The sequence below is a fragment of the Canis lupus genome, chromosome 6, assembly GCF_048164855.1.
Source record: "Canis lupus baileyi chromosome 6, mCanLup2.hap1, whole genome shotgun sequence".
Lineage (NCBI taxonomy): Eukaryota > Metazoa > Chordata > Mammalia > Carnivora > Canidae > Canis > Canis lupus.
Genome location: NC_132843.1, coordinates 19,095,686 through 19,122,086, shown reverse-complemented (window position 1 = coordinate 19,122,086; position 26,401 = coordinate 19,095,686). Strand labels below are relative to the sequence as shown.

The 26,401-nt window shown below is 35.4% G+C and overlaps 1 protein-coding gene and 1 pseudogene across 1 annotated transcript in view; both read right to left on the bottom strand.

Annotated features, from left to right (window-relative positions):
- The window catches only part of TAF4B (TATA-box binding protein associated factor 4b), a 125,570-nt gene that overhangs the window by 8,743 nt on the left and 90,426 nt on the right, over positions 1-26,401 (bottom strand). The window contains exon 14 of the mRNA XM_072829100.1: positions 19,496-19,606. Within this exon, the coding sequence (XP_072685201.1) occupies positions 19,496-19,606 (111 nt within the window). The remainder of the gene's footprint in view (positions 1-19,495; positions 19,607-26,401) is intronic.
- LOC140634820 (homeobox protein CDX-4 pseudogene) lies at positions 4,833-10,542 on the bottom strand (annotated as a pseudogene).

Genomic DNA, 26,401 nt, shown 5'->3' with positions numbered 1-26,401 from the left:
CATAGAGTATATTTTTCTTCTTTGCTCCAAGACAGGTAATTCTCTCCTTCTGAACTCATTTCCAATCTCTCTGTCCTATCCTTATATCACATCACCTTACTAAGTAACATCACCTTACTAAGTTCTTTAAAATTCAGTTCAGATACCTGTTTCCCCAGCACTAGAAACTCAAACTTAGCCCAGGTCTGGACCAGGTGCCAGTACTGTGTACTTCAGTAGTACTCTGAATTTCATTCTTCTGTCACATGCATTCAGCATAATGCAAGTACCACTTTAACTTTCTCACTTGCTAGAGGGGAAGGACTTTGGAGCTGTGAGTATTTTATACAGCGTCTGTCACTTACCTGGTATCCATTCAGTGTCACAGATGATCATGTGTCTATGTCACCCGATAACATCGCTTACGTGAATTAACAATGAAAATGAGCCATAGTATGGCTTTATAATCAAGACTCTGCTGTTATTCTTCGCTTTAAGTCAAATAAATCTGGGAGAAAATGTAAAGTCCTTTGATGGCCTGTTCTTAAGTATTACCTAGCCTCCTAATAATATATCTCACACACTCATCCCCACCAAGCTGCCACCAGATGAATTTGCTCAAAAGGCTATTTTTTGTCACTCCTTGCAAATAGAAAATGCTTCAGCTCACCAAATAATACAACAGACAAGAACAATACGTTACCAAATAATCAACTCTGAAATGTAATAACTTTCCTTTTAACACTGCAGTTATTTTCTTGAATCTTTAATTAAGACACTTACAAAGTCTCTGAAAATTCAAACTCAAATCTATTATTTTATGAAAACTTCAAAGGACTGTCCGTTAACTTTTTTTTTCTTTCACAATCAGCTTTGATTTTATCCTTGGAGGACTTTATGTTAAGAAAAGCTACAACAGTATCAGTAAAGGTTGTTGTGCCTCACAACAACTAAAGGTAAATTTACCACTATATTTAAGTATTAACAGTAGCTTTACTTAAAACTACAGTAATTCTAGAGTTGGTAAGTTGCATAGGACTAGTGGACAATGACATTACAAAGAAATATGAATTTATAGGAAAAATAAAATATTACAAATGGTAGAAATAAATAACTATTTTTATTTTCATAAACTCTTTAAAAGATCATGACCAATAACGACAATATGCTAGAGTTTAAAACATATGTAAAAAAAATAAAAAATAAAACATATGTAGAAGTAGAAAAGGTGATAACAATGGTACAAAGGACGGGAGGGAATTGTGTAATGGAATTACACAGTTAACAGAGGATATAGAACATCACACTAAATACTACTATGCCTTTTAATGGATACATACAGTAACCATTAAAAAAATAAATAAAAGAGGAGGATAGTTAAAAGCTAACAGAGGATATAGAACATCACACTAAATACTACATAATTAATTCCAAAGATGACTGGAAAGGAGAAACAAAATGACAAAGGGGACAAACAAAATAAATGACAAGATGATAGACCCAAATTCAATCACAGTGAAATTACATTAAATGTAAATGGACTAAACACTCCAAATACATTTTCAGACTGGACACAAAATGAACTCAATTAAATGCTATTCATAGAAACCAATTTTAAATAAAGACACAGATGGGCTGGAAGTAAAAGGACAGAAAAAGATAAAAGATAAATGCAAATATGAAGGATAATAGTATTTGGTGTGGCTATAATAATATTAAACAATGTAAGACCTTAAGGCAAGGAATATTACCAGAAAGGAAAAAAAATTTCACAATGACACAAGAGGTAAATTCATCAGAAAGACAGAATGTGTTTATACCTAATAATAGGACCATTAAATAAAAGAAACAACGATTGACAAATAGAAACAGACAAATGTACAACCATAGTTTTTTAAAAAAAGAAAACAAACAAACGTCTCTTGGTAACCAAAGAAACAAGCAGCCAAAAAAAAAAAAAAGAAAAAAAAAAAAAAGAAATCGTTAGGATATAGAAGATTTATAGATATTTCATTCAACTTACTAAAGAACACTTATCATTTGCAAGCACACAGAGAATATTTCCTAAGATATATAATATATTAGGACAAGTCTCAATAAATTTCAAAGGATTGAAATCACAGAATGTATTCTTAACCATAATGAAAACACCAAATATTTGAAATTAAACAACACACTTCTAAACAGTCTGTATTTCAAAGAAGATACCAAAAAAGGAAATTAGGAAATATTTTTTAACTTAACAATAATAAAAACACAACATATCTAACATATCAGAACTTTTCTTCTTTAGCTTCACTCCCACAAACTACCAGAAATTTATAACACTAAATGTTTATATTAGAATAAAAATGTATACCCAACCTTCATCATTAAAAGACATTAAAAGACAACGATCAGATACAATGAATAATTTTGTCAATGTCTCAACAACCTAGATGAATGCAAAACCTCTTTGAGAAACACAACTTTCAAATACTAACACACACACAAAATGAAAAATCTAGTTTGAGTTTCCTGCACAATGAGAACTCCTGGCTCAGATGGCTTCCTTGGTAAATTCTATCAAACATTTAAGGAGGAAATAAGACCTATCCTAGACAAAGATAAAAAAAAAAAAAAAAAAAAGGGGGAAGAAAGAACACTGGCATAACTCAAACAAAAACTAACAAGGACACTATAACAAAATAAAATTATAGACCAGTATCATTCATGAACACAGATACAAAAATACTAAACAGGGACACCTGGGTGGCTCAGTGGTTGAGCATCTGCCTTTGGCTCAGGGCGTGATCCTGGGCTCCCAGGATTGAGTCACACATCGGGCTCCCTCCATGGAGCCTGCTTCTCCCTCTGCCTGTGTCTCTGCCTGTGTTTTTGCCTCTCTCTTTCTGTGTCTCTCATGAATAAATAAATAACATATATATTTTTTAAATACTAAACAAAATGAATGAATAGCAAACAGAACCCAGGAATATGTATAATCAATTTTATACTGTGACCAACTGGGATCTATCCCTTAATTAAAAAGCTGGCTAAAATTTAAAAACAAATGCAAGTTACCAAATTAAGAGAATAAAGGAGAAAATGCATATGATAATCAGATAAATTCACGTAAGCTTTGGCAAAATTCTATACCCACCATTATAAATGTTCTTAGTCAATGAGGAAGAGAAGAATTTCCTCTATGAAAAACCTACACCCAAAGTCATACTTAAAGGTTAAATACTGAGTACGTTTTCCCTACACTCAAAAACAAGGCAAGGATGTCCACTCTTACCATTTCTATTCAAGACAGTACTGGGGATGTTAGCAAGAAAAAATAAATGAAAGAAAGAAGGACTCTATTTTGATTTGTAAACATAATTGTTCAGTGACTCTTTAGGAATTTACACCCAAAACTACCAGAACAACTAAATAAATTTAGCAGGTTAGAGGATACAAGACTTGCTATATGAGCAACAAACTGAAAAGCATAATTTAAAAAATACCATTTCAATAGCATCAAGAAAATAGTATCTATATGTAAATATAATAAAAGACATGAAAGACTTCTAAAGAGAAAGCTAAAACACTGCAGAGAGAAGTTAAAGATGATAGATATACAAAGCTCATATTGCCTCAATACTGTCAAGATGTCAGTTCTTTGCAAATTGATCTACAGATTCAATGCCATCCTAATACATATTTACATTTTTCTAATAATGACAAGATGATTCTGAAATTCATATGAAAATGCAAAGGACCCAGAATTGTCAAAAACACTATTGAAAAGGGACATAGTTGGAGGATTTCGACTATCAGATTTCAAAATTATTAGTAAGCACAGTAAGCAAGAGACTGTAGTATTGGCATAAGTATGGAAAAACAGATCAACAGAATAAAGTATGAATATGCACTTCTGCATATACAGTTAATTGATTTTAAATATTAAGTCATGATAAATGGAGTAAGTCTTTTCAATAAATGGGATGGAGTAACAAGATATTTATATATTAGAAAATTAGGCTCAACCCCTAACTTTCAGATCAGACATAAAAATTAAGATAAAATACTTAAATGTAAAATGTAAAGCTTCTAGCAAAAAAAATCTTCAAAATTATGGTTACATATTTTTTTTTAGGATATAGAAAGCAGTAACTATAAAAGAAAATGGTAAGTTATACTTCAAAGTTAAAACGTTCTGTCCTTCCAGAATATACTATCATGAAAATAAAAGTACACTGCTAAAGGGAGTGTGAAATGGCACAACCATTTGAAAAACAGTTTAAAATTCGTTATAAAATTAATCATATATCTATGATTTTTTTATATTTATTATTTTTATTAATCAGTGGTAATGGATTCAGAATCATCTCCTACTGATTTTTAAACATTTGTCTTGTTATGAAAATGCCGTTAGCTTTTGAATTAATCACTTGCAAAGGTAGCTACAGCTGGATAAATTTCTGCTTAACTCTTCCCCTCCAGATAGCATAAAAGAATACACCCAGCATCAAATAACACAAGTACGTACCACAAATGTGCCTTCTGCCTGAACTGTTTTTTATAATTTGTTCATAAATAAGTTTCCAAAATTGTGAATAGAGTTGCAAAGGCCTGTGATTGTAGCTTTCAATTGTATAGTTTACCATCAAGTTCCTAAGTGACCACCATATAACATAGCATATGATAAGAGTTTTCTGAGGATGGTTTCTAACAGTAAGTGACCTCTTCAACCATGCCACATCCATTTGTTCTGAGTACTGCCTTAGGAGAAATTACATCCTGTCCTTACTCTCCTGCTGATATCTTAGAGACCAAGAAGACAATGCTAAGGGATAGGGGGTTTTCCATTTCTCTTTGCCTTTCTTTCATTCAGAGACTATGACCGGCTGTATCTCAATAGGCTGAAATCTATGAACAGCAGATGAGGTGGTAAAAAAAAGTGTTAGGTAATTCCCCAGGGCTGATGGAGCCAGAATCACTTTGTGCTGAGCTTCCACTGTTCTCAAACTGGGAGATTTTCTTTTTGATCATCTTTCTCTCCTTGGGTCTGCAATTCTGAAACCAGATTTTCACCTTTCAGAAAGGCCCAGGTTGACTGCCAGTTCTGATTTTCTCCGAATGGTGATGTATCTGTTGCAGTGGAATTCCTTCTCTAGCTCCAATCTTTGATCGTCGGTGTAAACCACACAATACTTTCCTTTTGTCCTGGTTTTCCTGGTCACCTGCACGGTCTTTCGCATCCATGCATAGGGCTGTGGCGGCTTCTGTTGGGAGAACTGGCATCTGCAGCTTCGGCGTCTATGGGGAACAGCAACCCGCTGGCTGGGGCTGGCAGGCTTCCACTGGTGCTTCCCCCGCCCACAGGGCCCAAGTTGCTGTATTCCTGAGAGCCAAAAGCGGAAGGGTTCGAGATCATGTCGTTCATGGGCACTGTGCCCGCTGTACCGGATGGCCCAGGGTACACATTCCAGTCTTCTCGAGAGGGGCTATAGGGTGAACCCCAGACCCCCAGCGATGGCCCATGAGGATCCACGCTGGGCATATGGGGATATCCCATGTAGTGTGCATAGGCAGGCACCGCTGTGAAGTTGGAGGCTGGCAGGGGACTCCCATTGCTACCAGTCTGTCTTATGATTTAACAGTATTTATCCAAGAGAAATGAAAACATATGTCCACAAAATGACTTTAACAGGGATGTTCATAGCAGCTTTATTTATACTTGTCAAAAATTAGAAAGAGCCCAAGTGTCCAATAAATGAACAAATTATGGAGCGTTTATTACAATGGAATACTACTCAGCACTAAAAAGGAATGTACTGACATGCGCAATGTGAAAAATCTCAAAAACATATATGCAGAGTGAAAATTTAAAAACAAAAAAAGTATATTACCACATGATTCCCAATTACACAAAGTTCTAAAACAGGCATGACTAAGCTATGGTAATGGAAATTAGATCACAGTAACTGTGGAGTAAAGGTTGGAAGGAGGTGGTCATGACTAAAAAAGGCTTGACAGAACTTTCTAGGATCACAGAAATGTTTTATATTTTGATTTGGGATGGTGGTTATAATTAAAACCAGTATTTTTTTTTTTTTTAAGATTTTATTTATTTGAGAGAGCACAAGCGAGCATAAGCAGGGGGGTGGGGCAAAGGGAAAGCAGAGAGGCCAACTCAGGGCTCAATTTCAGCATCCTGGAATCATGACCCGAGCCAAAAGCAGATTCTCAATCGACTTAGCCACCCAGGCACCCCAAAACCAGCATATCTTATTGTAAATAAATTACACCTTGATCTCAAAAACAAGTGTAAAGTTCATCTGAAGTTTTAAAAGTTATTCCCTCCTCAAGACTTCCCCCAAAGGAACATGGTTACTTCTCTCTCAGTTAAGTGGCCGACTCTTGATTTCGGCTCAGGTCATGATCTCGGGGTTGTGAGATCAAGCCCTGCAATGGGCTCTGCACTGGACATGAAGCCTGCTTGAGATTCTCATTCTCTTTCTTACTTTCCCCCATAGAAGTACTATTCAAATTGATCTATAAATCCAATGTAATCTGTATCAGAATTCCAGTTACCTTTTTTGCAGATATTGACAAAATGATCCTAAGATACAAATGTAAACTTAAATGACCCAGAATAGCCAAAACATCTTGAAAACAAGAAAGTCAAGTTGGAAAAAAATCACTTTCTGACTTCAAAACTTCCTGCAAAGCTATAGTAGTCAAGACACTGTGGTGTTTGTATAAGGATAGAAAAGAAAAAAAAAAAAAAAAAAGGATAGAAAAGATATATACATCAATAGACTAGAAAGTCCAGATATAAACCCATACATTTATGATTAATTTATTTTCAACAAGGGTGTTAAGACCATTCAATGGGAAAGGATGGTCTTTACAAAATATTGTGCCAGGACAATATACAGGATATCTACACCAAAAGAATGAATTTGAACCCATCTCACATGACACATACAAAAATGAACTCTTGAAAGGATCAAAGATGTAAATGTATGAGCTAAAACTGTAACATTCTTAGATACAAATCCTGTAACACTGAATTAGGCAATGATTTCTTGGATAGGACACCTAAAGCAAAAGCAAGGAAAGAAAAAGATAGATTGACTGGACTTCATTTCTACAAAGTAAACATACAAATGACCAACAGGGAAATGAAGAGATATCCAACATTATTAGTCATCAGAGAATTACAAAACAAAATCATAATGAGATCTACTTCACACCCACTGGAATGACTATAAAAAAAACAACAACAAAATAAAACCAAAAAACAGGTAGTAACAACTGCTGACCATTATGTGGATAAATGGGAACCCTTATGCATTGCAAGTAGGAATGTAAAATGGTACAAGTGCTATGTTAGGCAGTTTGACAGTTTCTCCAAAGGTCAACATAGGGCACCTGGGTGGCTCAGTTGGTTAAGCCTGCCTTTGGCTCAGGTTATAATCCCAGGGTCCTGGGATTAAGCCCCGCATGGGGCTCTGTGCTCAGTAGTGAGTCTGCTTCTCCCCCTCTCTCTGTCCCTCTTCCCTGCCCCCCTCAGGCTCTCACTTTCTCTCTCTCAAATAAAATCTTAAAAAAAATAAAAAAAAATCAAACAGTTATCACATGACCCAGCAATTCCACTCCTAGGAATACATACAAAAGAAATAAAATTTGAGTATGAATGTTCAAACAGCATTGTTTATAATAGCCAAGTACAGAAACAATCAGCTGATAAATGGATAAACAAAATATGGTGTATCCATACAACTTATGGATAATGGAGTATTATTCAGCCATAAGCAGGAATGAAGTACTGATACATGCTACAACATGGATGGATCTTGAAAACATCATGTGAAGTCAAAGAGGCTAGACATAAAAGGCCACATACTATATAATTCCATTTACTGAATGTCCAGAATAGGCAAATTCTTACAACCAGAAAGCAGATTGGTGGTTGCAAAGGGCTGGGAGGGAGTGACTGCTAATGGTTATGGAGTTTCTTTTTGGAATGATGAAAATGTTTTGGGGTTAAATGGAGACAGCTGCATAGTCATGGGAATATACTAAAAACTACCGAACTGTATACTTTAAAATTTTATGGTATATGAATTATATCTGAAAGATTGGCACAATCTGGTAAGCCAAACAAACAAGTTCAAATAAACATTCTGAAAGCAACTTATACTTACTGTTTTTCAATACTCTATGGAATTCTTGGGAAAAATACATAAACAGGAATTCAACAATATACTCTAAATGTTATCAGAAAGTACTGTTATAATACCTAAGGCAGATGTATTGCTTTTCAAGAAAACCTGGGTTTTCACTGGTAACATTTATTGACAATTTGAGCATCTACTTTGGGAGAATTTCACAGAGAAATTAACTGTCATTTAAACTATGGAAAGATGCTTAGCAAAGGAATTACCAACCACTTTTCCCATAAACATTAGTTTGTTGTTAATTAGCAATCATCTATCACTTTGGAAAACCCTCTAAGGCCTGATATTTATTATAGGCAGCCCTACAATACACAGGCAATTCTTGCTTTGCACAGTCACTAAAGTTGGAACCAAATAGCTTCATACAAGGCTGAAACAGAAAGCTACTAGCACAGTAGGGAATAAGCATAACAGTATAACTGGTGATGTGAGACTACTACAAGAAATCTAAGGAGGGTAATACTAGTGTAAATTACAGAAGCAGTATGCATATAGGCACACTTTTAAAAACTGTTTCTTAGGAGCCTGACAATTTACAGGAATCATCTTACAGTTTGATAGGTTAAAAAAATAATCTCTCTTAGCATAAGCCAATTATTATGCTAACTATAATTAAAGTGCTTGGAAGGGAAAGAAAATACTTAGAAAGCCCCAAATATTACATTTAAAACATTATTTGCCCTGGGAGGAATGGTGACCAAAATACTTAATGATGCAGAGGAATTTAACAATATCTGAGGAAAAGACATGGGAATCTTAATCACTGAAACTCTTCACAGATAACTTGTAATTTTATATACATTATTCTAATTTCCAGTTTAACCACAAGTATCCATGGCTAACTGCTAAAAAAAAAAGGCCCACCCTGCTAATAAGGTTCATCATTGGTATCCCGTATCACAAACTCCAAGTTCTTTCCTAATCACGCTCAGTTGTAAGGCAGACTAGGTCATAGTAGTGTGTATGTAGCCAGCATAGCTGCCATAAAGAAAACTGTAACTTTTTTAGATTATAAATTCCAAGCAAGCTGAGACCTAGTTCTATTCTCACCACTGTACCTAGAGCACAGTTGGGTGACTAAATAAATGAATAAGTGAATACAAATGCCATCTCTTCTGAATAGAGAATAGAAAGAAGATTAACCAAAGACTAATACATAACAAATGGCATTGAGGTTTTAAAATAACAGGGGCTCCTGGGTGTCTCAGGTGGTTAAGCATCTGCCTCCTGCTCAGGTTGTGATCCTGGAGTATTGGGATCAAGTTCCATGCTGGGTTCCCTGTGCAGCCTGTAGTCGGCTTCTCTCTCTCCCTGTGCCCCTCCCTTGCTCCTCTCTCTCTCTCAAACAAATAAAATCTTTAAAAAAAAAAAAAAAGGTTTTAAAATAACAATATCCAGTACTGATTGAGATACTAATAAACATACACTTTCATATATTGCTGGTTGGAAATATAAACTAGTTCAATTTTGGTGGACAGCAATTGGCAGTAAATACTTAAAAGGAACTTTAATAAACACTCATTTGACCTTGCAGCTCTATTTCTGGAAGAAAAAAAAACAAAACCCATGGTCAAAGATTTAATTATAAATAGGCTCATACAGTATTATATTAGAAATTAAAACATCTCCAATGAGAAATGGATAAATTATAGTATGCCAATGAAATTTGTAGAAAAACATTTAATGATATGGATAAGAGGTATATATGATATCATTAAGTAAAAAAGTAAGCTACCAATATTTCTATACTGTGAATTTTGTAAAAATGTGATAGGATGTGGATAGCTTAATTTCCCTCTCTATATTTTCTATCTTGATGAAAACAAAAATTTTAAATATGAAAATTTACTTTATAGAGGCACTTTTTAATGAAATCACCAATCTGAGGAATCAAAAGGTTTAAGTGACAGGGACAATAAAGGGACCCTAGAGGCACTGACAGAAAAGAACCCACTGAATATAAAATAGAGAAAGCAGACAGAATAGATTCCAGGCACTAGGTAAAAGAGGTAGGCTTTGGAGCTTATGAGTAGAGAAAGGTTTGTGGAAGGGGGACAGTCTCCATTTCAGGTCAAATGAGGTAGATGTTCCCTTTAAAATCCAAATATCCAAATGTGCCCCTTTCTTTGTGATGAGAGAAGTCAACTAGATATAGCAGAGGTTTTTGTTTTTGTTACCTTGGAGGAGGTACCCCAACATAATCCAAACCATTGGACTCCTAGAAAGTTCACCGAGGTAAGAGGCACCTGAATTTTTGTGGGAATTTTCCTCATCCTCTGGCATATATGCACCTTACCAAAATGTCAATAGGAATTGTTACATCCAGCTCACCAGAGCAAATTGGCATGGTATCAATATGATGGATCAGCATAATGTTCTGTGGGAGAGGTTTTCCAGGTCCTTGCAGACTAGCTTATGACAGAAAGCTCCAGAGAGTTCTGAGATAAGTTAATGGAGATATATTACTGACCCCACCAGTTGAAAGCAAACAAATTCTGATGGGTTTTACTAATAAATATATAGGAAAAAAAGCATATGCCAGATAAATATTTGCATACCAACTGCTAGGGGTTGCATGGACTCGTTTCAGCAACAAAACCCTGCCTGGCACAAATGCAGTTGAAGCCACCACCTGATTAAGTTTATAATAACTCACCATCATTCTTCAAGACCCATTTGTCTTCTTCAATGCCAAATAGATGAGTTGAATAGGGATGTGATCGGAATTAACACTTCTGCATCTTTCAAATTCTTAATGGTAGTTCTGTAATCCCTCTAGGTAATAGTGTACTATCTTGGTAGGTAGATAAAACTCTAGTAGCTTTCAAATGACTTTCCCTCACTTCCATAAGTCAGTAAACTAAAGTGGGATCTCTGTCGAATTCTAATTATGCATTCCAAGAATATGGAAACAACCACATTGGGCTCATTGTTAGGTGGCCCTAAGCCAAAACTCCACTGACTGATAGAAAACAGTGGTGTTTGGGTATTCTAGAATTCATAACATACTGACCCAATATTCAGCAATCCCTCCAAAGCCTAATTATTTCTCATTCTCCAATGTCCATTACTTTAATAAATAGTCACAGGTCTTTGGGGGAAGCCTAGAAGACGATCAACAGCATAAATTTTGGCTGTACGCCAGGACCTGGCTTTCCCTTCATTTAAAGGTTCTTGGATCTGTGTGGCTTAAGTCTAGGGATGGGCTGAGGAGCTATAAACTCTTTATTAAGATCATCCAAGTCATACTTTTGTTCCCCAGGGTTTAGAGCTCTTCTGCTTATGGAAATCAATGAATAATTCACAAGGTTTCCCATCTATTTAGTTGTATGGAAACTATGACCAACTATCCCATGTCAAAAATCTCTGCAACTCAGACTTCTCTGATTACTGCTTTGGTTTCACTGACCATTACAATAACCACACCTTCTTCCTTTGTTTCCTGCAATTAAGTGCCAGTACTTGTCTCTCTCACCTGGGATTCCATTACTTCTGATGAATTCAAGGATCCTAATTTGATGGCAAATTGTCCTTTCATTAATGGCTTAAAAAAAAAAAAAAAAAACAGGGATCCCTGGGTGGTGCAGCGGCTTGGCGGCTTGGCGCCTGCCTTTGGCCCAGGGCGCGATCCTGGAGACCCGGGATCGAATCCCACGTCGGGCTCCCGGTGCATGGAGCCTGCTTCTCCCTCTGCCTATGTCTCTGCCTCTCTCTCTCTCTGTGACTATCATAAATAAATAAAAATTAAAAAAAAAAAAACAAAAAAAAAACAGCCAACATAGATCTTGAAGGCTGTTGCGGCTCTCCTCATGAATGTATTTCTCTGAGTCCTGAGAAAAGGAGTATTCCCTAGACCAACCCAGGGGACGTGTGTGGTTGTTTTTGTTGTTGTTGTTGTTTTAAAGATTTTATTTATTCATGAGAGACACAGAGAGAGGCAGAGACACCGGCAGAGGGAGAAGCAGGCTCCATGCAGGGAGACTGATGTGGGACTCGATCCCAGGATTCCATGATCACACCCTGAGCCAAAGGCAGATGCTCAACCGCTGAGCTACCCAGGGATCCCGTTGTTGTTTTTATTTATTTATTTTTTAAGATTTATTTATTTATTTATGATAGACATAGAGAGAGAGAGAGAGAAAGAGGCAGAGACACAGGAGGAGGGAGAAGCAGGCTCCATGCCAGGAGCCCAATGCGGGACTCGATCCCGGGACTCCAGGATCACGCCCTGGGCCAAAGGCAGGCGCCAAACTGCTGAGCCACCCAGGGATCCCCTGTTTTTAAATGAAAAATCCATTCAGGGTGCCTGGGAGGCTCAGTACGTTAAGCATCTGCTTTCAACTCAGGTCATGATCCTGGGGTCTTAGGATGGAGCCCCAGGTTGGGCTCCCTGCTCAGCAGGCAGTCTGCTCCCCCCTTTCCCTCTGCTCCTCCCCCCTGCTTGTACTCTCTTTTTCTTTCTCAAATAAATAAACAAAATCTTTAAAAAAAGAAAAACCCACTCCAGCATTTTAATCTCCTTAAATATTTGGATAAGTTCCTCTACAGTATAAAAATAAAGTTCTAGCATCTATCTTCAACTTTACGTAGTTTAGGCCACTTTTTAGTTTAGTTTTCAATCAATGAAGCAAACTGTTAGAGCCATTCATAGCCCTCTGACCTAGTACCTTCAATCTGGAATATCTGCTTATGAGCCCTTATCAATACCGTCACTGATCCAATTTTATATGCCTTCTGCTCTATTCTTCCCACAGCATTCCCCAGGTAATAACAGGCAAAATTATTCACACTTCCTCATGGGTAACACCTAGTAGGTACATCCCTCATGCTCTGGGGCTGTTGGAAGTGGGGTTACAGAGGTATAAGAGCAATTAGAAATGGTGAGAGTAGGTCCTGAAGGAGATCAGCAGTCTCTGAATAAAAGGCTACAACCTTAGGGGAAGCCATTACAGATTCCTCAGGAGACTGACCGCCCTCAGACAGAGACATGACTGGTAAAGGTGGCTAGGCAGACCTAGGGAGTCCAAGGTACCCAGCTTCACGGGAATCTACCCATTATTTCCCACCCCAACTTTTAGTTTTCCATTCTTTCCCTATGTAACCTTAACACAAGAGACCAAAAACTAGAAATTCATTTTGTACTGTAACTCAGCCACCTGCAGGATTAGACTTTGGGTTTAGTTTTCAGAAATCTCTGCCCTTGGCTACAAGAGATAAGGGTTTCTTTTAGAGCAATCACAGAGGCTTTACTCCCTTATGTGGACTCTGAGCTCAGAATCTAAAGCCTTTCTTTCCCTAAATTCCCCAGTGTACTTTGAAGGGAACTATTATTCTTATTTTCATGTTAAAATGTTCTGTGGCAGTAAATACTTGGTCTCTGAAAGCCTTACCTTCTATGGGCACTTGATTATTACAGTCTACAGCTGATAAAATAACTATTTTGCTACAGTATGCCATGGATCACTAGTGTCTCCTTTGACACTTAAAATAGGGCCATTAAATACTTTTGGACCTAATTAGACTCAAGAACCCATTCTGGAAAACCTAGAACTAATTTAGGAACCCATCATTACATTACTGTTCCTTTACAACTACTTATGATACAGATGTATCAATCAGCATTTGAACAGAGAACACAAGAATGATACAGAATATGGGTTTTATAACAGAGATTTGGCCCTAAGTAATTATGAACCTGGTCAGTTTATGTTCAGCTGTTGACTCTGGTGGTAGGCCTGGCCCAAGGTTTGGAGAAGCCAAGAGAAAGGATATGGGGGAAGCTGAGGAGCCCTGTGGCTCTCCCATGCCAATAACATTTGTGAACTGCAAGAGTTTCCAGTGTCCACACCAACCTTCTGAAAATAAGTATGGCTGCAGTTTCACTTCCACCTTGCAAAATCAAAATAAATGCCTCACTGCTCACAGTAACCAGGAGCAATGCAAGAAAAGGAATTCTGGGACATGCACCTCCAGCTTAGTAAATTTGACATAATACAAATCCATCATACCATCTATGTCTTTTTTTCTTTTTTTAAATACTTGTTTGGATTGATCCTAAGTTTTAACTTCTAACCCTTCTATCATTTATTTCTGCTTTCATACTTTCAATTTCCAAGAGGTTTTTCATTTTTTCCAGTCCTTGTTAAAAACAGCTTTCTATTCTTGTTTCATGGTTGCAACACATTCTGCTGCTTTTTAAATTTTTTTCCAGTTTCCCACTGCTTTGTGCCTTTTCTTCCAGATTCTCCTCTTAATCTTTTATGTAAGAGGTTTCCTTACATGTGGTTATTCTCACTGATATGTTCATATTTAAAAGTTAATATTAATATTTAAAGCCTCTTTTCTTGGTTAGTTACTTTTTTCAGAAAGAATGCCTCTAGTCTGTAGGCAATTTCAACTCATATACTACTAAATACTCTTACTACTGTTTTCTCCTCTCTTCTTTATTCTTGTGTATTTATGTTTTCCACTCCTTTACTAACATTTACGGGAAATTTGGGAAGAGAGAAAGATAAACCCATAATGTGTAATTCAACATATTTCACAAGAAGTCCCTAAACATAGCTGACAAAGAGTCAACCTTTAAATCTCGGGAAAATTTAAAAGATTCAACTGTAATTTAGATTTATGTTTAAGTTATTTATGAAAAAGCAGCAGATTTGTTTATAGAAGTGTGAACTAAATAACATTTTAAAAAAAGATCTCAAAATATGAGCTGTTTCTTTATCTACAGTAATAACATACTCTAAATTCCAGTGAATTTATGTGACATTTATAGAAAATGTTAGATGACGATAAGTATTTTTAAATCTGTACTAAGTCAGTGACAAAAGATAACAATACACACTTCAGAAAGTTATGGTTTCCCTGGAGCCTGGTATAAAAGAAAAGAGATGAAGAATGGCACTACCTGTGCTCCTCAAGAACATAAAGATTAAGCCTGTGTACTTTCATGTCAATAACCTTAATTTTGATTTCAAATTTCCTAATTTGTTGCTAAGCAAAGTTTCATAAAAGTCCTTTCTCCTCTTATTTCAAGAGTTAAAAATATTACAGGGTAGGGCTCTATCCTGCTTCTTGACAGAAAGAGAATATACTATCTACTGGATAATTTTTTTATTCTGGTTAGCAAATGAACACTATTTTAAGTAATATATACCAGACACATCAATACTAGAAGCACCATGTAACTGATGTGGTACAATAACCACTTAATTAAAAAAAAAAATCAGCATAGGGTAGCTGGGTGATGGACATTAAGGAGAGCACGCGATGTAACGAGCACTGGGTGTTACAGAAGACTGATGAATCACTGAACTCTATTTCTGAAACTAATAATATACTATACGTTAATTAATTGAATTTAAATTAAATTTAAAAAACAAAGAAATATCACCATTTCAAGCCAAGTGAATAATTAATATACTCAGGAGTCTTCATTTATGTTTATAAAAAAAGCACTGTAAGTAAAACTGCATGTAGATGTTCCAAAATTTTTACTTTCATAGCTCCAAAAGTGCTTTTATGTGTAATGATGTGATTTTTTAATATATGTTATAAAGTCAAAATAAAACCTATCTTTATATTCAACAAAAATTGAGAAATATTGTTATGAATGTTGGATCATTGATAAGCTACATGAACTATCTAAAAATATTGCTAGGGGCAGCCCCAGTGGCGCAGCGATTTAGCGCCGCCTGCAGCCCAGGGCGTGATCCTGGAGACCCTGGATGGAGTCCCACATCAGGCTCTCTATATGATGCCTGCTTCTCCCTCTGCCTGTGTCTCTGCCTCTCTCTCTCTCTGACTCTATGAATAAATACATAAAATAAAAATCTTAAAAAAATATTTAAAAAATATTGCTAATAGGAAAAAAGATCTTTTCTAATTCAAGGATCTAAAATTAATACAGGAAATAAAGTTATTAATGTTTTAATATTCCAAAGGACCCCAAACACATCACTTAAGCAATACACATAAACAATACAAACATGCAAACACTAAATCTTAAAGTGGGTCCTAATTTACTATGTAAGTATCTGTACAGTCTATTTTTTAAAAAAGATTTGATTTATTTTACAGAGAGAGAACACGGGTGTGTGCATGTGCACAAGCATGGGGAGAGGTAATAGGAGAGGGAAAAGTCTGCTCTCCACTAAGAAGGAAGCCCGATGTGGGGCTCAATCCTAGAACCTGAGCTAAGGTAGACACTTAACCAACTCAGACACCAAAGTGTCCCTATATAGCCTATCATTAATTTAAAAGCTAATTTCATACACACACACACACACGCGCGCGTGTGCACAGCACACCACATACATAAAACTTCAAACTATAGCAGTAAATTAAGGACAAATTCAAGTACTCCCAAGTAGTAAATTTTAACTATTTTCCTCTGTTTTTAATGTCACCAGGTTTATTTTTTAATGTCAACAAATATTTGATCCAAAGTGATATTTGGTACTTGTTGCTCTTTGCCAGGGTAACACAAGCAGATAGTAGCTGACGCTATTCAACTTGTTCAAGACTCCTGAGAATATCAAATCTATAAGAGGCCAGTTTAATATATAAATTGCACAAATAAATCTTTTTAAGGATAAGAGACAATTTTGATTTTACATAACGGAAAAAAGTACCAAAGGACAAAAGTCTAAAACTAATTTCTCCAAATTTATTATTACTTTTGATTTATTACCAACAAACTTTTCTGAACTTTTAGTGTAGACAAGAAACTGCATCTGAACTAAGGAGTTACTCTTCAAAGAACCAGACTCTACCTCACTCCCCTCTGGGATTATATGCTTATTCTAAGAAATTTAAATCTAACAGGTAAATCTAGCAGACAGAATGTAAAGCCTCGGTTTCCAAGGTAATAGAATATTAAAAATAAAAATGTATCATATGTCATTTTTGTGTTATTTGTGAGGGAGCAAAACAAATGAATAAAAAAAAAAGGGTATTAAACAGTCCCGATTCATGCAATTTAAGTTATTGGAAGGGCAAATAAATGAGCAATAAACTTAAACATCAAAAGAACATAAAATAGGCTTCTCTCCAGTTTCACATTTTTAAAGAAAATTGCCTTTAAACACAAATTGCCTTAAAACACAAATAAAAATCAACAAAAAAGTAGTTTTAACTTATTTCAAAATAAGGATCATACTAAAATGTCAGCAGCTCGTTAAAATGGGTATTTTTAGTTTAGGTTAGTATTACTTAAAGTACTGGCTGTTATATAATATAGTAAAATCTGACAACTATCTAAGCTTAGAGTCCAAGAAATACAGGGGAAAGTATACATACCCAAATTCTCAAAACTAAAGAAACACCAAACATACTATTCAATATATTTTATATACAAGTCAGGACACACACATCTGTTTTTAAATTTAAAAATCAGTAATTTTGCATTTTAACTCCAGTAGATATAAACTGATTTTATATCTATTTGAATACCAAGAATACATTTCCCCCGATTCCTAATCTATGACCTTTCTCAGATAGAAACATAAAGGAAAAAAAAACCACCTAAAATTATTGAGCACCTGGGTAGCTCAGTTAAGTGTCCGGCTCTTGGTTTTGCCTCACGTCATGATCTCAGGGTCCTGGGACTGAGCCTGATATTGGGCTCCACGATTGGTGTGGAGTCTGCTTATTCCTCTCCGACTGGCCCTCCCCCTGCTTGCCCTCTCCCTCTGTCAGATGGATAAATAAAATCTTAAAAAAAAAAAAGAAAAAAAAGGACTTCACTACAGCTTACAGAAATATTGCAGAGTTTAAAATGCTGAATGGGTTGGCACTACATAATATTCTAACAAAAATACACTTGTTTGTGGACAGAGTTGATTTTCCATCTTCAGTTATTGACCAAAGTGGCAGACATAGAGTACAGACTTTCTGTTGGCACCAATGAGAAGATTCAGCTAAGTTCCTTCATTGCTGCTTTCCAGGTCACCAGGGACCTGATTGTCACAGAGGCCTAAATGCCAACACCATTTGCTACAATTTGCAGGCCCCACAGTGACTGGAGAACAGGGGACTGAGTTACAGGAAGAACAGCTGCCCAGGCAGGGGAATGAAGCCACAAATGGCCCAAGTTTTGGAAAACTCTGTTCCAGGCATGGGTGGGCAAGGGTTTCAAAAGTAACATGTTTGTAGCTGTTTGTAGCAGGTACAAAACAATTTTAATGTAAAAAAAAAAAAAAAAAAAACCCAAACCAATAACTGTAGTTTGGTCCCAGTTAAGTAAAAACAAAATCAAACATGGATTTGTGAACACCCATGAGATACATGTCCATATTCATAACAAATTTCTGGAAGGCTATGTTAAAATCTTAATAATGGAGACATCTGCTTGAGCAAGAGATAGGGGGACTAGAAGTCTGTGGAGGAAGCATTTATTTTTCAAACGTTTTTATACTGTGGTTTTTGGGGGGATGCGAACACATCGCATTCACTACATTTATAATGAAAAACAACTGATTTTTTAAATCCTTCTATTGGGATGATTATCATTCATTCAGGAACTGTCAGTGTTCAGGGTCAATGCTAGAGAGGAATTTGTCTCAAAGCACATTTAAATTTTACACCGCAATTTTACAGATGAGACTTGACTCTTATTGCTGACCCTATCTCAGGGCTCTACCATACCTTTATCTCATCCTGATGATAGATCTGTAAATCTACCATTACATCAAATATTTGCTCTAGAGATGTAAGATCCTTCCTTGGTGCTAATCAAACAATTAATGATTTTTATTGAGTATATAAGTGCCTGATTCTGTGGAGGAATACCAATGGATAGAATTACAGTCTTGTTCAAAAAATTTAAAGTCTTACAAAGAAAAAATATGCGTCATATAAGGAATAGTGAATAATTTGCCATGCAAACACATTATGTACTGAGACAAGAAGTCAATGAGGAAATGAACAGTTGGGGTTCATGAAATAAATAAAGAGGGTAAATTTGAGCTTAAGAGATGAGTGATATTTAGATACACAGCAGGAAGACCCCTGGAAAGAATGTACAGAAATAAAATATTGAGATAATGAGACTTAGTATGACTAGAGATGGAGGACAGGAGGAGGTGTAAAATAGGTAATCAGCAGGAAGGAGTAGTTCAAGGTGATATATATCCTAAAAACCAAGGAAAATGAAGATTTTACAAAACAGGAAAAGGAGAATTTTAACAAGCATTTGGCAGCACAAGCATGGTAGAGAGGGTAAACTATATACCTTTGCATCCTTCTGACTTGCTATCTTGGCATGAAAAATAAAATAACAAACATGACTTTAATACCTCACTTCCAGACCCAGATTCTAGTGGTCTCTTCTTTCTTGGTCCAATGGCTGCAAGAGCTGTGAGGTTAGCATCTCTATGCTGTATCTGCGCAAGCTCCAACTGTTGTAACTAGAAGATGGGAAAAAAAAAAAGTATGGTTACACACAGGCATGCTCAGAAGGGAGAAAAAATTGATCACTAATCCTACTTCTATGTTCTTCATCAAATAAGTTATAGTATAAAAGATTCCCCTAATAGCCAAGAGCATATCATTTCCTGATCTCTTTACTCCAACAAACTCTTTAGTCCTGAATCTATAAACAGAAGAGGCAGAATTTAAGTAAGGAAGAAGTATAGAATAGAAGAAAAACAAGAAAAGAAAGGCATCTAGAGCTTAATTTATTGTTAATCACAGGTGAGAAATGCCTAAAAAATATATTGCACAGTAAATTGGAGAGAAATTGGCCAAACTATAATCAATCTTTTCAGATTAAAAGAAAAATTACTTGAAAATAAAGACAGTTTTTGTGTTTCATAGGAAACAGTTCAATGCTGTATGATTTACAAACTACTTCCTTAAAAATTAATGCTCACAATCACATTGAAAAGTATATATTAATTACTATAATAGAATATGAAAAGTAAAATTATACATGTATTCATCTCTCCCTCTTTCTTTTACTAAGGAAGACATGCTTTAAGAGCTTAAGAAAACATCAGCATTTTTCACAGAGCTAGAAGGAACAAACCATACAAAGTTTGCATGGAACCACAAAGGACCCCCAATAGCCAAAGCAATCTTGAAAAAGAAAGCAAAATCAGAGGCATCACAATTCCAGATGTCAAGGTATATTACAAAGCTATAGTGATCAAGACATTATGTTACTGGCACAAAAACTGACATAGATCAATGGAATAGAACAGAAAACCCAGAAATGGACCCACAACTATATGGTCTTCAACAAAGCAGGAAAGAGTATCCAATGGAAAAAAGATGGTCTCTTCAACAAATGGTGTTGGGAAAATTGGACAGTGACATGCAGAAGAATGAACTGGGACCACTTTCTTACACCATACATAAAAATAAATTCAAAATGGATGAAAGACCTAAATGTGAGACAGGAAGCCATCAAAATCCCAGAGGAGAACACAGGCAGCAACAACCTTTTTGACTTTGGCTGTAGCAACTTCTTACTAGACATGTTTTGGAGGCAAGGGAAACAAAAGTAAATATGAACCATAGAGACTTCATCAAGATAAAAAGCTTCTACACAGCGAAGGAAACAATCAACAAAACTAAAAGGCAACTGATGGAATGGGAAAAGATATTTGCAATGACATATGTAATAAAAGTTTAGTATCCAAAATCTATAAAGAGCTTATCAAACTCAACACCCAAAAAACAAGTAATTCAGTTAAAAAAGGACAGAAGATGTTTACAGACATTTTTCCAAGGAAGACAGAGAGATGGCTGATAGACACGAAAAGATGCTCAACATAACTCATCATCAGGGAAATACAAATCAAAACCATGATGCAATACTACCTCACACTTGTCAGAATGGCTAAAAACAGATTCAAAGGGGCATTATCAACAACAGCTAAACTATGGAAAGAATCTAAATGTCCATCAACTGCTGAATGAATAAAGAGGATATGGGGTGTGTGTATAGGTGTGTAACAAGAAATATTACTTAGCCATAAAAAAGAATGAAATCTTGCCATTTGCAATGACATGGATGGAGCTAGAATGTATTATGCTAAGTGAATTATGTTAGAGAAAGATGAATACCACATGATCTCACTCATGTGGAATTTAAGAAACAAAACAGATAAGAGGAAGAAAAAGAAGAGAGGGGGGAAGCAAACCATAAGAGACTCTTACCTAGAGAACAAACTGAGGGTTGATGAAGGGAAGATAGGTGGGGGAATGGGCTAAATGGGTGATGGGTGTTAAGGAGGGCCCTTGTTTTGATGAGCACTGAGTATTACACCAATTTTACCATATATGTTAACTTGAATTTAAATAAAAACTTGAAATTAAAAAAAAAAGAGAGGGTCAGCATTTGTTCTATTCAGGTTTTCAACTGAAAACAAAAAACTGAAAGTATTATTTTGCTGTACAGTTTTTTTCATAATTAACTCAGAATATCCAAGCCTATAAGGTATTATTTAGTATGTGTGTACTAAACTATATACTCATGAAAAATGCCCTATCAAAAGGCAGATAAATAAGACATTAAAACTAGAAAATAAATGCATGAAGGAGCATCATTTCATGAAGGCAGGTGAGTGTCAAATGGGTATTCATGAAAAAAAATAATAACCAAGTCAAAATAAAATATTACTTCATGGGTCCTTAAGCTTCTTCAGAAGAGGAAGAATGTTCAATTACCATCAAAATCTGTGGAGGGAAAGGAAGAAAGAACCTGGCACTGGTTGCTAAACAAATATTCAAACAAGATCAGGCTCCAAGATAACCAACTGAAAATCTGTTGAGGAACTAGACACACACACACACACACACACAGAATATTCTTTTAAAGAGAGCACTGACCAAATTTTGAACATATTAAAGAAGAAGCAGGATGAAAATTGGACGAAATACAAAGTAAAAGATCATTCAGATTATTTTATAATATTAGAGGAAAGATAAAAAACAAAGCATAGGTAACTGAGTCTTTAGTAAAGAAGAAAACACAACTAAAAAAAAAAAAAGGAGAACAATTCTTCATTTGCTTCACAAATTACAGGGCAAAATTCCCTCTTCTAAATTGCAGGTTTACTTATATATAAATTGCTAGAAAGCTATCTTCAGGAGTCAGAAACTATCTTTTGTTGGTGCTGGCCTTTTAAATAAAATACATAGTGTTAGAATCTGATTCTGTCACAATCTAGAACTTCTAGATTACAAAATACAATTTTAGTTAACCTACCCTACAGCACAAATCAAACAGTGAGTTATATTTTAAAATCTTTCTCTGGAGAAAAATGGTGTCTCCTAGATAGTCACGACAAATAAAAAGTTTTTAAATTGCCTCTGTCATCAAATTTCCATACATATGTATGTAGTCAAACACTTTCTCCCACTCTGCAAATTATACTTTGGTTTTCTGAAATCTCACAATGTTTTAAAATTTTGCAAAACTCTAACAAAAATTGAAACTGACCATAGTTTTGGTCTGCCCTATGTACAACAAACTTTCTCAAAAACAATGTATCTTGGCCAGCACAATAGAGAAAAACTAGGCATTTTTAACCAGAACAGAGGAACATTCTGGGCATTAATGCAGATTTGGCATACACAAGTGGGGAAAGATGATATGTAAGCCGAGTTCAGTAAAAACAGCCAGGCACTGAGTTAGAGGCTTGCGGGTAGAAATAGGATTGAAAGTGACATGATCATCTAAACAGAAAACCTCAAGTCAGCTATAACAACAAAAATAAAAGTCCTCCTAGGAATAATAAATGAATTTATTAGCAAGGTTGCAAGATGCAAGGTGAACACACAATAATCATTTCTAAATACCATTAAGGTACAACTGGAAACTTAGGTATAAAATCTAAAACATATGGGTATTTGTATTCGATAAGATCATAAAAAGCAGATGAGAGAAATAAAATATAGACAATGGAAAGACACACTGTGTTCCTGGACTGCAAGACTCAACATAGTAAACATCTTACTTTTCTAAAAAATTTTATAGATTTAACAAAATTCCAATAAAGTTTTTCTTGCAAATATGGATAAGTTAATTCTAAAATTTATATGGAGAGGCATCTGGCTGGCTCAGTTGGTTAAGCATCCAACTCTTCATCTCAGCTCAGGTCTTGATCTCAGGGTTCAAGCCCCACGTTGGGCTCCACACTGGGTGTGGAGCCTATTTAAAAAAATAAACAAAATAAAATAAATGAAAGTAAAATTTATATGAAACAGCAAAGGAACTAGGGGCGCCTGGGTGGCTCAGTGGTTGAGTGTCTGCCTTTGGCTGAGGGTGTGATCCTGGGGTCCTGGGATCAAGTCCTGCATCAGGCTTCCTGAGGGGAGCTTGCTTCTCCCTCTGCCTATGTCTCTGTCTCTTTCTGTATGTCTCTCATGAATAAATAAATAAAATCTTTAAGAACACAAAGGAAAAGCAAAGGAACTGGAAAAGCTAAGTCAATTTTGAAAAAAAAAAAAGGGAAAAAATTGAAAGAATTACACCATGTGATTTAAAGAACTACTTATAGAGTGCTACAGTAATCAGAATAATGTGGTACTGAAAAAGGAAAAGACAAATAGAATAATGAGGCAGAATGAAGAATTAAGAAACATACCCACATAAATATGGTTGATTTTTGACCATATTCTCAGTTGAGAAGGTATAAAGCATAATGTTTTCAAAAAAAGTTGGAGCAATTGGACATTACATGTGAAAAAGTAAATTTGACCTTTAATCTTACTCCTTATACTAGAATTAACTGAAGATGTAAACTACGAGCTTCTATCAAAAAGTGTAAAAGAAAACCTTTGTGACTTAGGGCCTAGCAAAGAGTTAAGACATGGCACCCAAAACAGGTCTGTTGAAAAAACAAACTGATAAATTAGACTTCATACAAATTAGAAACATTTGCACTATGAAAGACATAGTTAAGAGAACAAAAAAAAAAAAAAAACCCCACACTGTTTCATTTCTCTCTCTTTAATCTCTGTATGTCTTCTTTTTCTTGCTTTATTGTACTGGCAATATAACACTGAGTAATGGTGATGAAATTAGACATCTTTGTCTTTTTTCCTAATCTTTGGAAGAAAGCATCTGGTCATTTCACCATTAATAATAATATTAGGGCAGCCCAGGTGGCTTGGCAGTTTGGCGCTGCCTTCAGCCCAGGGCGTGATCCTGGAGACCTGGGATCAAGTCCCACATCGGGCTCCCGGCCTGGAGCCTGCTTCTCCCTCTGCCCCTCTGTGTCTCTCATAAATAAATATTGAAAAAAGAATAATATTAATAGTAGGGCTTTATTAGCTGTCCTTTATCAGATTGAGGAAGTTCCTTCTATTCCTTGATTCTTGAGTTATTCTTATTAATACACAGTGAAATCTATCTAATGTTTTTCTGCATCAATTGATATGATCTTTCTTAGACTGTTAATAGGTTGATTATATTTACTGAGTTTTGAATATTAATCCAGTTTTGCATTTTTGGGTCAAGATATATTCTCTTTATATATTAATATAAAATATTAATTTGGTCCACTTGGTCATGATATATTATTTTTATACATTACTAGATTTGATTGCTAATATTTTTGTTGAACATGTTTATATCTATGTTCATGAAGGTTACTGAAATGTAGTTTTCTTACTTTGTATGTTTTTCTGGTTTGTTTTTAGGGTAATGCTGGTTTTATAAGATGAACTGGAAGAAATTGTGTAGACGTGGTGTTAATTATTCTGTAAATGTTCAGGAGAATTTACTAAGTAAAATCATCTGTAGTAGAGATTTCTTTATTAAAAAGTTTTAACTATAAATTCAATTTATTTAATAATTACAGAACTACTGTGGTTAGCTACTTTGCTTGGCTAAATTTTCATAGCTTGAGTTTTTCAAGAAACTGGTTATTTCATCAAAGTTGTCAAACTACTTGAATAGAGTTGTTCATTTGTATTCCCCCTCATTCTTTTGACACCTGTAGAGTCTATAGTGATTTTCCATTTCTTTCTCCTGATATTGTGATTTATATCATTTTTTTCTTTGTCAGTCTTACTAGAGATTTATCAATTTTGTGGACCAAAGAACCAGCTTTTGTTTTTTACTACTTATCTCTATTTTTTTCCTTCTGTTAGCTGAAGTCATTTATTTTTGCTTTTATTTATTATTTCTCTTCTTCTATTTGCTTTGGGTCTATATTGCTCTTCTTTGATCAGCTTAAGGTAAAAGCTTAGATTATTGATTTGAGATCTTTCTTTTTTAACATAAACATTTTTTTCTTTTACTTTAACCTATCTACATCATTACATTTGAAATGAGTTTCTTGTAGATAGTTTAGTTGTAGTCTTTAAATCCATTCTGATAGGGATCCCTGGGTGGCGCAGCGGTTTGGCGCCTGCCTTTGGCCCAGGGCTCAATCCTGGAGACCCGGGATTGAGTCCCACATCGGGCTCCCGGTGCATGGAGCCTGCTTCTCCCTCTGCCTGTGTCTCTGCCTCTCTCTCTCTCTCAGTGGGACTATCATAAATAAATAAAAATTAAAAAAAAAAGTTTAAAAAAATAAATCCATTCTGATAATCTCTATCTTTTAATTGGTACATTTAGACCATTTACACTTCATATGACTTAGCCAGGTTTCGACTTAGGTCCATCATTTTATTATTTGTTTTCTGTTTGTTCCCTGTTTTTCATGTTTCCCTTTTCTACCTCTTTTGGGTTATTCGAACATATTTAATGTTTTCAATTTATTATTTTTTGTACTGTATACAAAATAGATAGCTTTGTATTTAGATAGTTTAAAATTTTATTTTAGTGGTGGTTCTAGAGATTACAAAACTTACTTAAATTCTCAGTCTATTCAGAACAAATATTTTACTACTTCAAGTGGAATACAGAAAATTTATATCCTTTTACTCTCCAGGTATATGACACCCACATTGAAAATCCCTGACAATGTTATAATTTTTGCTTTCAATATTTTAAAAAGCTTAAAAGCAGAAAACTAGTCTATTATACATTTCTGTTGCTCTTTCTTCATTCCTGATGTTTGAAGGTTCCCTTTGGTATCATTTCATTTCATTCTGAAGAAGTTCAACTTCCTCTGCTGGCAACAGATTCTATACTTGTTGCTTCATCTGACGATGTCTTTATTTCACCTTAATTCCTGCAGGGTATTTTCACAGGATATAGCATTCTAGGTTGGTTGGCAGTTCTTTTCTTACTGTGCTTTAAA